The sequence below is a fragment of the Herpailurus yagouaroundi genome, unplaced genomic scaffold (assembly GCF_014898765.1).
Source record: "Herpailurus yagouaroundi ecotype Mexico unplaced genomic scaffold, PumYag 181, whole genome shotgun sequence".
NCBI lineage: Eukaryota > Metazoa > Chordata > Mammalia > Carnivora > Felidae > Herpailurus > Herpailurus yagouaroundi.
The window spans coordinates 6750660-6767283 of record NW_024412412.1 but is presented as its reverse complement, the minus strand read 5'-3'; the positions used below and the strand labels follow the sequence as shown (position 1 = coordinate 6767283).

At 45.2% G+C, this 16624-nt stretch overlaps 1 protein-coding gene across 1 annotated transcript; it reads right to left on the bottom strand.

Annotated features, from left to right (window-relative positions):
* Positions 1-10386: 10386 nt before the first annotated feature.
* DEFB108B (defensin beta 108B) lies at positions 10387-11053 on the bottom strand. The gene is made up of 2 exons (XM_040490418.1): positions 10969-11053; positions 10387-10559 (listed from the first exon to the last, which is right to left on the bottom strand). Exons 1-2 carry the CDS (start codon positions 11051-11053, stop codon positions 10399-10401), a joined length of 246 nt encoding a protein of 81 aa, XP_040346352.1. The 3' UTR covers positions 10387-10398.
* Positions 11054-16624: the final 5571 nt, after the last annotated feature.

Sequence of the window (16624 nt, the reverse complement as noted above, 5' to 3'; positions counted from 1 at the left end):
ACGGTAAATGAGTCTGTCCATTCCATTATCAGAGCCACACAGTACATGGCAAGCCCCTCCTGCCCCAGCACATGGCGCTCTGTAGGCTGCCTCTGATTCTCTTTGCCAGCCTTCAGGCACAGTCATTTTGCCTCAACATCCCTGCGTGCTGAACCTGTAATACACTGTGACCATCACATCTTGGTGTCTTTACTCATATCCATTCATGTGTCTGAAGCCCCCTGCAGTCCTCAAATTCACTTTGCAAATCATCTTTCATTTGCAAGCATATACAATCGTGATTTCTTGTTAAATCAATGTGGGCTTTTTTTGTACTTAGACTAATCTCACAAAAATAATTCCTTCACTTACTGTCTAACCTCGTGTTCCGAAACATCTATGCTTTAACTTTTCACTTATTTTGTAATAATTTTTTTTACATTTTTATTTATTTTTGAGAGACAGAGCACAAGTGGGGGAGGAGCAGAGGGAGAATGAGACACGGAATCAGAAGCAGGTTCCATGCTCTGAGCTGTAAGAACAGACCCCGATGCAGAGCTCAAACTCACAAACTGTGAGATCATGACCTGAGCCGAAGTCGGGCGCTTAACCGACTGAGCCACCCAGGTGCCCCTGATATGTGTTTTCTTAACATGCTTGGTCCAATTGATAGCAGCTCATCTTGTATGACATACAAATTATTTAAACTCTTTCCACATAGTTGATTATCAGCCTCTGCAACTCTGACATATTCTTTTCAGATGCACGTATGAATACTTAAATTATAGAATTGTGAAGTATTTCTATGGACCTCAGTCATCTCATCTGAAAATGATGAGTTTGAACCTGATAACCTAAAAAAATTTTTTTAAATGTTTTATTTTTGAGAGAGAGACAGAGAGACAGAGAGAGCAAGCACGAGTGACAGAGGGGCAGAGAGGAGGGAGACACAGAATCTGAAGCAGGCTTCAAGCTCTGAGCTGTCAGCACAGAGACTGACACAGGGCTCGAACCCATGAACCACAAGATCATGACCTGAGCCGAAGCTGGATCCTTAACCGACAGAGCCACCCAGCCACCCCTGAACCTGATAACTTTTCATTTCCATCTTAGCATTAAGGATTTATGATAGCAGAGCATCTCCTTTGGTGTTACTGTCTCCATTTCCCAGCTCAACCATTTCTTCCACACAGCTTGTGGATGAGCACTCCAAAGGATATGCTCCTCCTACTTGCTTCATTTTGGGGACCAGATATATCCTTTGGCACCTATATACTTTGGCAGATATATGCTTTGGCAGACCAGTATTCGGTCTTCTCAGTAACCCTTCCCTGGGGACTGTAATCCTCTTTCTAAAACCCTATTCTGGGTCTATGCCATTTATGCAGAATGACCCTGTGGCCAGTTTGGCTGGGATAGTTCTAATTTCTGTCTGCTCTTGTGATACAGTTATAACAGTGCTCCATTTACTTTATTTTCCAAAAGTGTCTGTTTTGGATGAGAAAAAAAAAAAAAAAGACATAAGATCAACCTAACCCTACTTTTACAACTATGAACATACCTCTCCCATAATGAGAACTGTGTATCATTACTTCATTTTGACTCTGAATTCTTTTGGGAGCCAAATACTTACATGACAGATTCCCCCAAGAAACACCCTTAGCACTAGATCTCATTGATGGGATTCCATCCTTCTCTTCCTCTGACCTCGTGAGTAGATCTAATGGTAGATGCCTCTGAAATCCAATCCTTTTAGATCTGCCTGTCTATGAATCAATTGTCATGCCTCACCAGGGCGTCCTAAGTACAGAGTAAGGATAAACAGAATGTGACTGCATCAGGCAAAGGAATTGTCTCTTTCCTATTTCACCGCATTATAATCATACTAACGAAGCTGTTGATATCAGGTTTATGAATCCTGTCTGGCCTGCCAGATAGCTTTCTAGATAGCAGAGCTGAGCAATTAGCCACCGCCTTACCTGGGGATAAGAGTGTCGAAAAGAGGAGTGTGAAGAGAAACACATGGAGTCTCATGGCTGAACGACCAGTGGAGAAAAGAGGCATCGACATGCTTAGAGCCTGGGGTTGCTGAGCCGGGCAGATCCTTGGCTATTTATGATGCTTCCTGGGCCTGTGGTTTGTTCTTGGTTAGTAGAGCCTAACAAAAAGGGAATAAGTCAGGCTCCCACAGGAAATCTCCAGGGCCAAAGTACCCAAAGGTGGTGATAACTCATGGACGAGAAAGCAGAAGGTTATACTGTCCATTTCCCACACACTGAGGACATCCTCATTGTCAGCTCTGTTCTCCAGTAGGCTCCATGCATGCATGCATGTACAATCATCGAGCAGGCCTTATGTATCTGTGATGCATCAGGCCGTACAGCAAAACCCAGGGCTACACCAAATCCATCACAATCAGATAATGGGAGATGGAAAGTTAAGGGAGTGTGGGCAGTAGTCTAGGTAAAGGACACAACCCAGAAGAGACGGTGGTTATTTTATATAAATCAATAGTATTAGTTTCTACCAAAGGGTAGGAGAGGGGAGGGGTAACGAGAATGTCAGGAAAGGCTTCGTAACAAAGGTGATCCGGAGCATGCTTCAAAAGAGTTCCGTGTTTCATCTTTACAGCAACACTGTTATGTTGAAAGCATAATCCAAACTCTTTTTATATGTTATATCCTTTTAACTTGATTTTTAGTATGTATTTAAGTATTTGTATTCTAATTAAAACCTGGAATTGAATCTAGAAAACACGGAAAAGCATAAAAACATTAAACTGCTTGGAATTCCACTACTGAAATTCAATCATAGCTTAAGGTTTTAGGAAATTTCTCCCAGGATAGGTATCCTTTGCTATCCTGGCAGAATAATCACTATGATAATTGTACTTCATTTTAAACTACATTGCACTCTGCAGATAAAAATCTACTTTGTTGGATACTATGGTTTTCAGCTCCTCTGGTGATGCCCAGTGACCCCTGCCTCCTTTTCTTCATGCCTTTGTGCAATCTCCTTTCCTCAGAGGAGGCTGGACATGGGAATAGGGTACCGCAGAATGGATGGGATATTACTTTCTAGATTGGGTTACATTTTTTCCTTCTTGGTTACCCTCTCTAATCCTTATTCTGGCTTGTTCAGTTGCTCTGAGTAAAGCGGCTGCCATACTCTGAGCTGCCTTATGAAAAGACCCTTGTGGCAAGGGACTGATGATGCTAGCGATTAGCTAATGAAGACCTGGGCCCTGTCAACAATGACACAGGTGAGCTTGGACGCAGATTCCTCCCATGCACTCACAGTCCATCCTCCGGGTGAACCCCCAATCCGGGCCAAAAGCTGGACTGTGGGTGCATGGGGGCCTCGCCAGAGCCCTTGAGCCAGAGGCACTCACCTGAGCCTCACCACATAAATTGTTTACGTAGTAAATTCTTGTTTTTTCAGGCTTCTAAGTTTGGGGTAATATGTTGTGCGACAATCGATAGCTAATAATACAACAGGGCATCTGTCCTCTGGCAAAAATGCTTTCATAGGGCATGAGTTCAGGTGTGAGGATGCCATACGTGTCACAGTTGTGTTTTAGGTCTTTTCCAGCCACGCGTTAAAGAGGGGGACGTATAAAAATATGTGAAATCGCCACGCAAATGACCCTATCAACCTTGTGTACAATTAGGCATCTGAGTGTGTGTGTGTGTGTGAGAGAGAGAGAGAAAGAGAGAGAGAGAGCGATGGGATGGAAGAGAGAATAAAGAAATACCATGAGGAAAAAATGATTGGTTCAGGAGTATTCCCTGTGATAAACAAGCATTGGTGTTTCTTTTTCAACTTTATGTTCGTTGTTGAAAGAAGGAAGAGCAATGAATACTCCATGATAAAACTGTAGGAGACATTTTAGATCCTGCTGAAAAAAAAATCATTGCTATTGGTAATAACCATAATGAGGAGGTGAGCAGAGACAATGACAGTGGTCAGTTACAAAGTCCATTTCATGTCTCCAGGAGCTCTATAATCACAGGGAAAGAAAGCACACAAATACCCATTTACAGCTTTTGCTTCTTTGCTTCTTCTCTTTGCTTCATTCAGAGATTCAGACAGATCAGCGCTTATGGCCAACTGATTCTGAGCCAGCAAGAGCTTCCACCACATTTTTGGATTTGAACCTGGCGAATCTCACACATTTTCTGATTCCCTCCCAGTGTGGCCATTTCACTTTTGCTCGACTCCCCCTCCCTTAATCCAACCCCCCTTCTCACCCCCCTTCTCCCACCACCAAACCTCACTGAGCCACTGACTATTTAAAAATATTGTCTTGTTTATTTTTTATCTTGCTAAATATTATTTTCATTCGTTCTGTACCTTTACTGCACTGTTTTATTCTTCATTTACACCCCAGCACATACTGATTGCGGTGTAGAAGGAAACACAATTCCTGTAAGATTTTGTTGTGTTCTGTTACATATATGGACCTACCAGTGTGTCATATGTTAAATAATGAGGAAATTGACGTTTTGAGTGCTTGAAATTGTACAAAAACCCTTGGCGGATGTTTAAGTAGATATCGAAGAGGATTTTAGTGATGCTCTTCTGCTAGTGGAGAAGCAAGAAACACGAAAATTATGTTTCATTGGATACACTGCAGAGCACAGTCACCGTCAGAATTGTTATCACATTCAGTTGAATAACATTTTACACTTTACATTATTTTACATCATAATCCGGTATAGTATGTAGAAATGTTGGCTCCTCTGCTAGGTAAACCAGTATAAGGAAGATTTTCATTATCATTTCCTTTCTGGTTATTAAGAAGGTTTTTAAATTATTTTATGCTTTCTTACCTCAGTGTTCATTTCGTTATTAAATTCCAGTTACACTGCATGATGATCAAATGTACTTGTCCGTGCTATTTTCACTTAGAATGATTGGGGATCTTGGGTCAGTTCTCCTTTATGTTCTGTAGAAAGAGAAATTGAGGGGCGCCCCGTTGGCTCAGTCAGTTGAGTGTACCACTCTTGATTTCAGTTCGGGTCGTGATCTCAGTTTGTGAGTTCCAGCCCCACATCGGGCTCTGCGCTGACAGCGTGGGGCCTGCATGGGATTCTCTCTCTCTCTGCCTCTCTCTGCTGCACCTCCCCAGCTTGCTGTCTCCCTCTCTCTTTCTCTCTCTCTCTTTCTCTCTCTCTCTCCATGTAAATAAACTTTAAAAAAGAAAAGAGAAATTAAATTATATCTCACATTGATAACGCTTAGAGTTGAACATATGTTTTCTAGATTTTACTTTACAAACTGTTGTCTTAGATCCTCTATAGTCTTAATGTATTTTTCACCTACTTGATCTATCAATTGTCCGTGATGAAATACAGCCTTCATTACGCTTTGTCTCTTTATCCGTTAGGCACCTAGACCTGTCTGACAGATTTAGAGGATGACGAGTACGTAGCAGCAGCAACAGAAGGGCACAACTAGTAGCCGTGACAGCAGGAGTTTTAGGAGCCAGGATTCAGGTGACTGGAATATACCAGTATTTTGAACAAATTTAAAACCGATTGGTTGCGCAGGTAAAGAAGGGCTCAAGGGAGGGCTGAGGTTACCCAGAGATGATGGCAGGCAGCAGGTGCTACCCCGCAGGGGGACACCAAAATGGAAGCAACCAAGAGCCTGCAGAGGGGTCTCCCAGCTCTCCAGCTCCTGAGGACGGACATGCCGCCCAGATGTCATGGGCATCCTTGGAGCTCTGAGAAGAGAATTCTCTTCCTATGGAAAGGGGACAGGAACTAGCTGTTGCTGGTGTCTCTGTGTGGGCACGACGAGGTTGGCTCTGGCCGTGCCCTAACAAGGGGGACACTGAAGCTGATTGGTTAAGGAAGCTCTTCCCCTCTTCTCCAGGCTCCAGCCCCCTCCCCCTCCCCAGGGCCTGATGTTTGTTGTGACTCAACCGGAAGCCGGTCAGCAAAGGAGTCTGGGAGGCGTAGTTTGCCAGCCGCTGTCCCAGCGTCACCGGAGCACTCTGGGACACAGTGGTGCCACCGCAGAGACAGCATTCCACATTTTGAATAGGGATAATTTCCTCTGACGTGCAGATGTTTTAAGTGATTGTGTTGTACGCTCATTTATAATTGCTTGGATGGCTTTTTAAGTCATCTAGGGAAACAGAGTTCCACGGCATCATGCAAAAGATTAAGCATGGAACGGGGAGTGAATTCATCAGATTTGTTTGGACAATCAGACCTGATTCTGGTTGGGCCAGGAATTTGGTAGGCTTAGGAAACAATGGAGAAGTGAAAGCAAGGGACAAACAGTCTGTAAGAAAAACTATGTTAATAATGACGCTGGAGTGTCCAAAAATTTCTTTCCTATGCTGCGTTAAAGGCTATGCCTTTAATTCAGAAGAATAGATGTGGGAGTGGGTTGGTGCCTCATACCTACTTACAGGTGATCTGGGGTCTCCTAGGGAGGCCAGGACGTGCTCTTGAGGCAAGACATTGATCTTCTTCTGGTTCTTCTCATTGCCTCAAAGCCTATAGCAGTTTTTCAACCTCAGCACTGTCGACATTTGGGGACAGATAATTCTTGTTTCTCTGTCTTCAAGGTCATCCCTGTCCACCGTAGGGTGTTTGGTATCATCCCTGGCCACCGGCCATTAGACGCCAGTAGCGCCTTTCTCATGGTCCGAGCTACAGTGTCTCCAGACATCGCCAGTTCTGTGCTGGGGCCAAACCTTGTCCTGTCGGGACTTCTGGTTTACGACATCTAAATCCTCATGCAAGGTTTGTTTTTCTCGGGCTGTTTGGCCCAATTCTGAGGGCTGAGGCTTGGCTCTAGCATTATCAGGGTGCAGCTGACTTTGAAAGAACCTAGGAAGAAATGAAGGTTACATGAATGTATCCGGAGTGGGGCCACACGGGATTCTTTGCTATCCAGTTATCAGTGCACAGGGCTTTATACTTTGGACTGTGAGAGAGAATGAGGTGGGTTCTCTGCATGACTGGACCTCCTCCGGGTTGTTGTCTGCCCCTGTAGTTGAGCCAGGCCTCAAGAATCCGGGGAAGTTATGGGGATAGAAGCTGTGGTTGCTCTGGAGGACCATGTTCTAGGTGGACAAATAAAACAGATTCTTATAAATGAATGCTATCGTGGCACTGCTGCTTAATGAAAAGGAGGCACAAGTTATTAGAGTTATGTAAAGGGAACAGCAAAACTCTAAGACGGGAAGACAGATGATATTCGGTCTGTTGTATTTTAAGTCAGAATTATTGGGCTATCCCTTATATGCAGTAAAATTTTATTCATTAAAATTTAGTGTACATTTCTTTCTTTTTTAAGTTTATTTATTTTTATTTGTTTGTTTTAATTTTTGTTTTTTGAGAGAGACAGACAGACAGATAGACAGAGTGCAACAGGGGAAGGGGCGTAGAGAGAGGGAGACACAGAATCCAAAGCAGGCTCCAGGCTCCAAACTGTCAGCACAAAGCCTGATGTGGGGCTCGAAGTCATGAACTGTGAGATCATGACCTGTGCCATGCTTGGATGCTTAACTGACTGAAACACTCAGGTGCCCCTATTTATCTTTTTTTAGTAATCTCTGCACTCAACATGGGACTCAAACTCATGACCCCGAGATCAGGAGTCACATGCTTTTCTGACTGAGCCAGCCAGGCACCCTGAAATTCAGTGTACATTTCTATGAGTTTTGAAAAAAATGCATGTAGTCGTGTAACCAGCATCACAATCATGCATTGGATGGCCCCCTTACCTTTCTTCCTCTCTTTGTGCAGTCAACGGCTCAGGCCTCCAGCCCTTGACCACCACTTATCTTTCTGTCCATATGGTTTTGCCTTTTCTTCTTTCTTAAGTTTTGGTAGTTTCTTTAAAGTTTCTTTAAAGGAATTTACCCTTTTCCACCAAAGTTGTTGAATTTAATGACATAAAGCTATGCCAAATAAGACCTTCTTATTGATCCAAGATTTGTTCCTTTCTTTTATTACTGATGTTGGTCATTTGTGTTTAGTTTCTCCCTTGACTTTCTCTCAGATCAGCACATAAGGGGTTTGTACGTTTTATTGATCTTTCCAATGAACCAACTTTTGATTTCATCTTTGATTTCTGTTTAATAAATTTTTCTTATTATCCTTATTACTCTCCTGTCTTTCTCATTTTAGATTTTCTCTTCTTTGGCAATGTGAACATATGGATACTACAATGTATTTCAAAAATGCTAATTTAGCTTTATTCCACACATTCTGATATGATGTGATTTCTTTTTTACTCAGTTCAAAATGCTTACTCATTTTTATTCAGAGTGCATTGTTTAATTTCCAAATATATGGGAATTTCCCCAATACTGAATATTGGTTTCTACTTTACTTTTGTTAGGGTTGCAGAACATACTTTGTATGATTTCGATAATTTCGTTTATCAAGACTTGTTTTTGTGGCTTATATTGGTAAGTGCACACTTAAAAAGAATGTTTGGGGCACTTGGGTGGCTCAGTTGGTTGGGTGTCCAACTCTTGATTTCGGCTCAAGTCATGATCTCATGGTTTGTGAGATCGAGTCCCTTGTCGGGCTTTGTGCTGATGGCATAAAGCCTGCTTGGGATTCTCTCACCTTCTCTCTCTGCCCCTCCCCTGCTCACACGCACTCTCTTTCTCTCTCTCCCAAAATTAAATAAACAAACTTAAAACGAATGTTTATTCTGTGGTTGTGTGAAGTTTTTAAATAATATTAATTAGATTAAGTTGGTGGTCATCTTATTCAGATCTTTGATATGCTTACTGAATGTCCTCTCGTGTTACTGATAACTGAAAAAGAAAAATTTTTATTGATATGATTGATGCATAACATTATGTTTGCTTCAGGTGTACCACATAATGATTCAATGTATGTCTGTATTGTGAAGTGATCACCACAGTAAGTCTTATTAACATCTGTCAGCACGCACAGTTACAAATGTTTCCTTGTGATGAGAACTTTTAAGTTTTACTCTTTTAGCAACTTCCAAACGTGTAGTATTATTAACTATAGTCGAGTGCTGTACATGATACCCTGAGGGCTTATTTATTTTATAACTGGGGGTTCACACCTTTTGACCCCCTTCATCCATTTCACCACACATCCCCCAACCCCTGCCTCTGGCAACTGCCAGTCTTTCCCTATATCAATGAGTTTGTTGTGTTTTTTTTTTTCTTTGAATTACACATATAAGTAAACTCAGATGGCATCTGTCTTGCTGTGTCTTTCTGAATTTTTTCACTTCGTGTATGTAATGCCATCAGGATCCATCCATGTTGTCATAAATGGCAGGGTCCCCTTATTTTCGTGGCTGAGTAATATTCCATTGTGTCTGTGTGTGTATGACCTTGCCTTCATCCATCCATCCCTGGAACCTGTGAATATGTCACCTCACATGGCAAAGGAGGTTGCACTGGAAGTTGGAACTGAAGATCCCAGTCGGCTGATCTTAAAATAGGGAGATTACCTTAAATTATCTAGGTGGGCCCAATTTAATGACAAGCCTCCTTCAAAAAGGGAAGAGAGAGGCTGCAGGTTAGTTTTGAGTGTTAGGATGTGAGAAGGATTAAAGCCCGGTGTTGGCTTTAAAGATGGGTGAAGCATAATGGCCCATGATGCACAGGGACATTCCACCATTGCTGCCCTAACCATGGAGGAAGGGAGCCATAGAGCTTCCAGAAGGGGACTCAGCCCTGCCGATACCTTGATTTTACCCCATTGAGATCCACGCCCATGGATCTCTGGTTAGATTCTGACCGACAGAGCTGTCAGATAATGAATTGTTTTTGCTTTAACAAAACAAAGATCTGTGGTAATTTGTTAGAGCAGGAAGAGGGAGCAATGCAGTGGCTTGCAGGATGGAAGGAAAGCTGAATGGCCATGCCCAGTGAAAGTGGGAACTTGAGAAATTCCATGGATCTCAGCCAGAAACACATGGACAGGCCAGAGCGCTACCTCTGGAAAGAATGTAGAAGAGGTTGTCTCGTATCTGGCTGCTGCTCTGTCTGGGGAAATTTCCTGTACGTTGCCTCTTTGTCAGGGAAGAGACGCCATGAGGCTGCATGGAAGGAGGTAACGCATTTTGCCAGTGGAAAGGGGAGCGGTGCCCCCAGATGCTGGGTTCGGGGGCAGCAGTGCCTGGCAAAAGATAGGTATGATCACAGCTCCCCCACCCAACCCTGGTCACTTAACTAGAAGCTTGTCCACACCCGACAGAAAGATGGGGACCAAACAGTGATGGAGTGCAAATGTACAAGATGAACTTTTGGAGTTGGTCTTGTGCTTGCTGGTTTTGCTTTATTATTTATTGAGGACTCCATAAGAATCCCTGTGAGAAGACAGAAAGAGAGAGAGAGAGAGAGAACACAGAAGAGAGAATAAAACGTCAAAAGAAACACAAAGCTTCAAAAAGAATTCATCTTTCCTTGGGTGTTGTAGGCTCGATGAAGGGCTCATTCCCCACGGGCAGGCAGCATGTTAGGCCATTTAAACATTGCCCAGCATGGACTTCTTTTTCAAGGCAAAATTCCTGGCAGGAGCCATTTGGGTGCTCACAGATCTTGAATTTGCCCCTGGCTGTGCAGAAAGGAGGGTTATTATAATATTTATAAGACTCCCTGAATTAAAAACAAATTTTTTTTTTTTTACTACTTATTTATTTTTGAGAGGGGGGAGAGGGGCAGAGAGATAGGGAGACACGGCTCCAAGCTCCGAGCTTTTAGTACAGAGCTCAGCTCGGGACCCGAACCCATAAACTGCAAGATCATGACCTGAGCTGAAGCCCGGATGCCACCCAGGCACCCCAAAGGCATTTTTCTTACTTTTTTAAAGTGTTCTTTGCTAGTGAATCTTGTAGATTGCACAATGTCATATCTAGCTTTTTGCTTTCAAAACAGAAGCTAGAGTCACCATGCACATCAAAGAGGATCTGGTCTGCTTAGTCAACTTCCAGGTGAGGAAATGAGGCCAAGGGAAAAAGAAGCACCTTGGCCAAGCTCGATGATTGGGTGAGGGCGGGAGCGGGACAGAGGTGAAACTGTGTTCTCAGCCCCATTGTATTTCCCCTTCATGCTTCCGCTCGGTATCCCCCTCCCTTCTCCTGGCTTCCCAAGGAAAAGCTTCAGTCCCGCTGCAAATGACCCCTGAGGGCAGCAGGAGAGATCCCAGTGCACCCAGCACAGGTATCAGAAACGGGTTTGCCTCTGCTTTTCTAAACACGACACTACTTTCCTTTCTTTTGGTTGAGTGACTGAAAACAAAACAAAAAAGAATTAGTTTTCAAAATTTGGAAGCTGTAAGACTTCATTTCCTATCTTCCATGCAACCCATCTGGTTAGTGAGGATGGCCGCTTAGTAAGTACCAGTCAGACGGGTCTGTGGCAATGCCACGTGGACATTTTAAGCTGAAGTCCCCAGCTCTGTGTGCTCCTGAGTTAATGTCCTCGGATATGGCTTCACCTCTCACCAGGTCCGGGAGTCCGAGAAAGGAGGCAGGACAGTGGAGCCCTGGCGGGGAGGAGGTGAAGACCAAGCCTTGAGTGACAGTTAGCTCCCTCCTGCAGCCTGGGGGAGGCCCTCACTTTTTTTTTTCAATATATGAAGTTTATTGTCAAATTGGTTTCCATACAACACCCAGTGCTCATCCCAAAAGCTGCCCTCCTCAGTACCCATCACCCACCCTCCCCGCCCTCCCACCCCCCATCAACCCTCAGTTTGTTCTCAGTTTTTAAGAGTCTCTTATGCTGAGGCCCTCACTTTTCACAGCCTTGACTTTTCCTCTATAAAATACAAACAATAGACTAGAGCATCGAGACCTTGTCAACGACAGTGAATGATTTTATGGTATCTGCACCTGTCATACATAGCTTCTCTGCTCATTGTAACAAGGATAAATGCTCTTTTGTTTTGGTAAGAAAATACTTCTGCATCGTTTAAAAGAATACTTATTCTGGGGCACCTGGGTGGCTCAGGTCATGATCTCGCAGTTTGTGAGTTTGAGCCCCACCCCACGTCGGGCTCTGGGCTGACGGCTCAGAGCCTGGAGCCTGCTTCAGATTCTGTGTCTCCCTCTCTCTTTGCCTCCCCCTCTGTCTTAAAGATAAACATTTAAAATAAATAAATAAAAGAATACTTATTCTTCCCTTTAAATAAGAGAAACGTTTTCAAGTTAAGTCATAATGAGCTCAGCCAGGCTTTTACATATTAGCTCTTCACAGTGGGATGGAGTAGCTTGACCCCAGACCCAGAGGTATGATTCCAGACTGTTGTTCACGCCAAACCCTCGTGCGTGTGGAACGGTGGATATACTTCACACACATGCACACACACACATTATTACTAAGGGCAAGATGCAATGAAAGCCCTGGAGAGGCAGCCTCAGACACTCCCAGTACCATACTGCTGCCGTGATTTTCCATCCAAAGCCTGCTTCTGCAGGGCGGAGGGCCTGAAGCATCCCAACCTTGTGTTGCCTTGGGCTTTTGTCACTCTTTTGGTCATGCCTTATTCCTCTGCCACCTCTCACTTAGGGAAGCTCTCCTTCATCCTGTGCCACAGCTCTGTTTTGGGGCTTGGTGACTCTCTCCTGGGCTCTACAGCCACCAAAGTGACTGGCCTGTGACTTCTTGGGAATCAGGGGCCATCATATCTTCCGTGGCATGCCTGCTTCCTGGTAAGGGCCTCCCCTACTGTGGGAGCCTGACAATATCTGATAAACTGGACCAGCTTCCCACCCCCAGCCCCTGCACACCCGAATCTCGCCCCCGCTGCTTCCTCCAGAGTAGCTCTCCTGGAACCAAGTTGCAGCCACTTTATAAGCCGTACCCTCCCCACCAACCTAAAGTACTGTCTACCTATTCGCAGTAAGCAGTCCCTTAAAACCCAGGCTTCGCTGGGAAAGTCGGGATTCACCGAGACTAGGCGTGCCTCCCATTGTATTAGGGATATTCATGGACCCAGGTGTTCTACGCATACACAATTGCCTTCAAGGGAAGACTGGGCATCCTTGTTCGGTGGACACTCAGTTCAGTAGGAGGACGTGGGTGCACCGTTTGATCAGAAAATCTTATTAAATGGGGACAGAAGCTCCAAACACCTTGGCGGCAGATCAGAGTGTAGGAACAGAGCCATCTATATCAAGTTACAAGGAGAAACCAGTCGGGTTAGTTAGTGACTAGACATTTTGTCGGTGAATGCTGCCCAGGCTTTCCTAATAATAACCACCGCGCTCGCTCCTGGTCTGAATGCCCTCGGTGCCCTGCTCCTGGGACGGTGCTTACCACCCCGTGTGTTAGTCTGCTTAACACACGCATACTTCCCCCACGAAGGTGTGGGCTTCTTACTTGTGGGGATCACACTTTGCTCCTTGAAGCGTGAATCACATGGTCATTTACTTTCAAACGCTCCTCGTGAAATGGAACAATGCGGGGCAGTGACATGCCACTGAACGCGGAGACATAAGGTCTGGATGGAGGTGCTGGATCTCCAGACCTGCTACTAACTAGGCGTATGGACGTTGGCAGGAAGATTGTCTTCCTCGGATGTCCACAGCGCCCGTACAGATCTGGATCTGTTGCATCCACATCGGGGGTCTCTTAATCGTTATTGTGTGTGTGACTAACAGGGAAAGTTGCTGTTTAATGTGGACGTGTAGATGCACTCTCAACATTTTCAGTGTGGTAGGGTGGGGTGGAGCCTGGAAGTCTGCTTGAACAAGGCTCCCCGGTAATTACTCTGAAATTTATTCTGGAATACTCATTGGAAGGTGTCAACTTGAATATTCTCAAAGCTTCTTTGTAGCTCCAATATCAGAAAATCCTAAGTTCGCGTGTCTTAGGATAAACCTCATGTTTGGGTTTTGTGATTGACAACAGTGCAGGACCAGAGCCCTTCACCCTCCGCTCAGTATTCTTCTCCTGAAGAGGTCCATGCACGGGTCTCTGTGCTCACACATGCCCGCAGACAGCTACCCTCTCCCTCCTGTGGCTCACATGTACAACCGTGGAACACAGGGAGTGGTGCAGCCTTAGGACTCTGACTCCAACCCACCCCATATGCGTGCCTCGTCATTCACGTAGAGGAGGATATACCATGATCGCTACCTCCTTAGTTTAATATAACTGTAACTATAAATTCATTAGTATTTCTGTCACTTTGTTCATTATCATGATAGTTCTGATTGTTATTCACCATTAATTTTTATTAATTATTACCATTCTTACTGTGGGTCATTTTTGTGGGGTTATGCAACACTGAAGAGAGGCTGACTGTTGATTAAGGCTGCATGATTTACTGAAGATGATTTCAGACACGCACATGCCAGCTGCAACCTCACTCTCACTCCACTGCCTGGGTGTCCTTGCACTTCCAGAGCCTCTGGAAAAATGTAGCAATACCCCTGAGGACCCAGCAACCACGTTTGCTGTCCTGTCTCCTTGTCACATCCAAGTCAGCACTAAATGCTCTAAGCTGACTCTGGGGCACAGGATCTGCTCCTGCAGGCGTGGACGGGTCACGAATGGCATCCATGGCATTCCCAAGACTCTTCTGTAGGCAGACAGGGTGTCCAGGGGGAGCACTCTTGATCTGCTGAACCCCTAAAAATTTGCAAGTCCCCTCACGATGCCAGCACCTCTTGTTCTGGCATCGATGACCCAGGAAGATCTATCACAAAATTTTCTTCTAAGTCTACTCAGGGTCCTGGGAACTGCCCTGTTGTCCTGGGAAGGATGGACAGGGTGTCTATACCGGCATGTGCCTCCTTGGAATTTGATGTCTGCTCAGAGCCCAGAAACTGCCATTGCCACACCCGAAGAGTGTCCTAGGCCTTTCTGAACCTCTGGAAATTGTCTAAGTACCTTCAGGTGTTTTGGAAATGCAGCTACTGCCCTGGAAGGCACAGAGATGATGACCCTCTGGCCTGAGCAAGGATGGCCTTCATGAAGTAGGTCAGGGCATCCTTGAACTACTTGTGTTGGTCTGTCGCCCCCTGCTGGTCCAGGAACAGCATTGAGGACACCTTCCCACAGCCCCCCTGCAGTTGCCCTGCCCCGCCTCCCCCAAACAAGTCCCCCAGGGTTCTGTGGGGAAGAGCTGTTGGAAGGGCATCCAGGCAGCGAGAGCTGAGGCAATGCTGGGACCTAACGTAGGTATAGTCGGGGCCTCTATGTGCGGAGGGTGGGTCTGGCTCCTGCCTTCCCTGCTTGGAGCCCAGCCCCGTCATCCAGAAGGCAGAACTTCTGAAACCCGGTGGGTGTGCAGTGATGGGCAGGCCCAGGACTGAAGTCCCTCTGTTTTCCTCAGGACACCCCTCTGAACTTTGTGCACGGAGCTCCCAAGTTCACTCACATCCTTCTCCTCGGCTCTCTCTTTTCCTCTGCTGCTACTTTCTGCCTTAATTTTTTTTCTTTGTTCAGACCTTGGACTCTGGCCTCAAACTATCCCATGAGGCCAGAAACTGGTCCCTTGCCATTCATACAGGGGTGTCTGTACTCTCACCTCCCATTACCTTAGGTTTATTGTTCTTGTCATTAGTAGTGGTGGTGTTATTATAATCATTATGTTGATTATCATTTCATTTTCATTGTTAGTCATTATTATTCTTACGAGTATTTTCTTAGTAACAGTATTCATCTATTTTTTCTTATTGATTATGACTTTTTTAAGTTTATTTATTTATTTTGAGAGGGAGGAGGGGCAGAGAGAGAGGAAAGAGCGAGAATCCCAAGCAGGTTCTGCACTGTCATTGCAGACGTGGGGCTCACACTCACGAACCATGACATCATGACCTGAGCTGAAGTCAGATGCTTAACTGACTGAGCCACCCAGGCGCCCCATGGGTTATAATTTTGTAGTCAACTTATAGGACACTGAGGGCTTCCTGTAGGACTTAGAAAACCCCGAAGTCACTCAGGCAGGCAGGTGGACATTCCTGTGCCTTCCAGCGTGGTAACAGGATTTCTGGGGCCACTGAAGGGACTAGGAATGCTTCCAGGAGCTTGGGTAGTCTTTGGGTGCCCTTGTGACACCTCAGTTGAGGCGGCTGTGTGTCTGTGTGTCTGTAGGGGACCCTTGTAGTCGTGTCTGGCAGCCAGATGCCCTTCCTGAATAGAGAAGCTATATGCCATGCTGTAAGATAGCATCACAATTATAATCGGTAATAACAATAATAATCAGTCATAATAAAAACCGATGCGTATCAGCAATCATGATGATAAGCATGTGATACTGACACTCATACCTATTGATTATATTGACAATAATAGTAAACCTATGGACTTGAGACACAGAGGAGAGATTTCCCTTAGTGAATGTAGGTACAGATACTGGGCCTCATGAGGTAGTTTGGAGTCCCAGGAGGCAGAGGTGACTAGCCAGAAAGAGAAGAAAATCAGCTGGAAGTAGGCGTGTGCAAACACGGGGAACCCGAAAGGAACCCCAAGCCCTGAGCATCCAGGCCAGCCAACACCCAGCAGCTTTGGGGAGAGGAGACAGCCGGCTGATGGGGCAGGGCCCCGTCCCAAGAAGGCAGGGCTCCAGACCTACATACGGCGCCCAGAAGCACGGACTCTGACAAACAATAAGCCCCTAGCATTGTGTCGTCCCAAACCATCTGGCTGCCCTTCTGCTATCTGCTCTTCCGT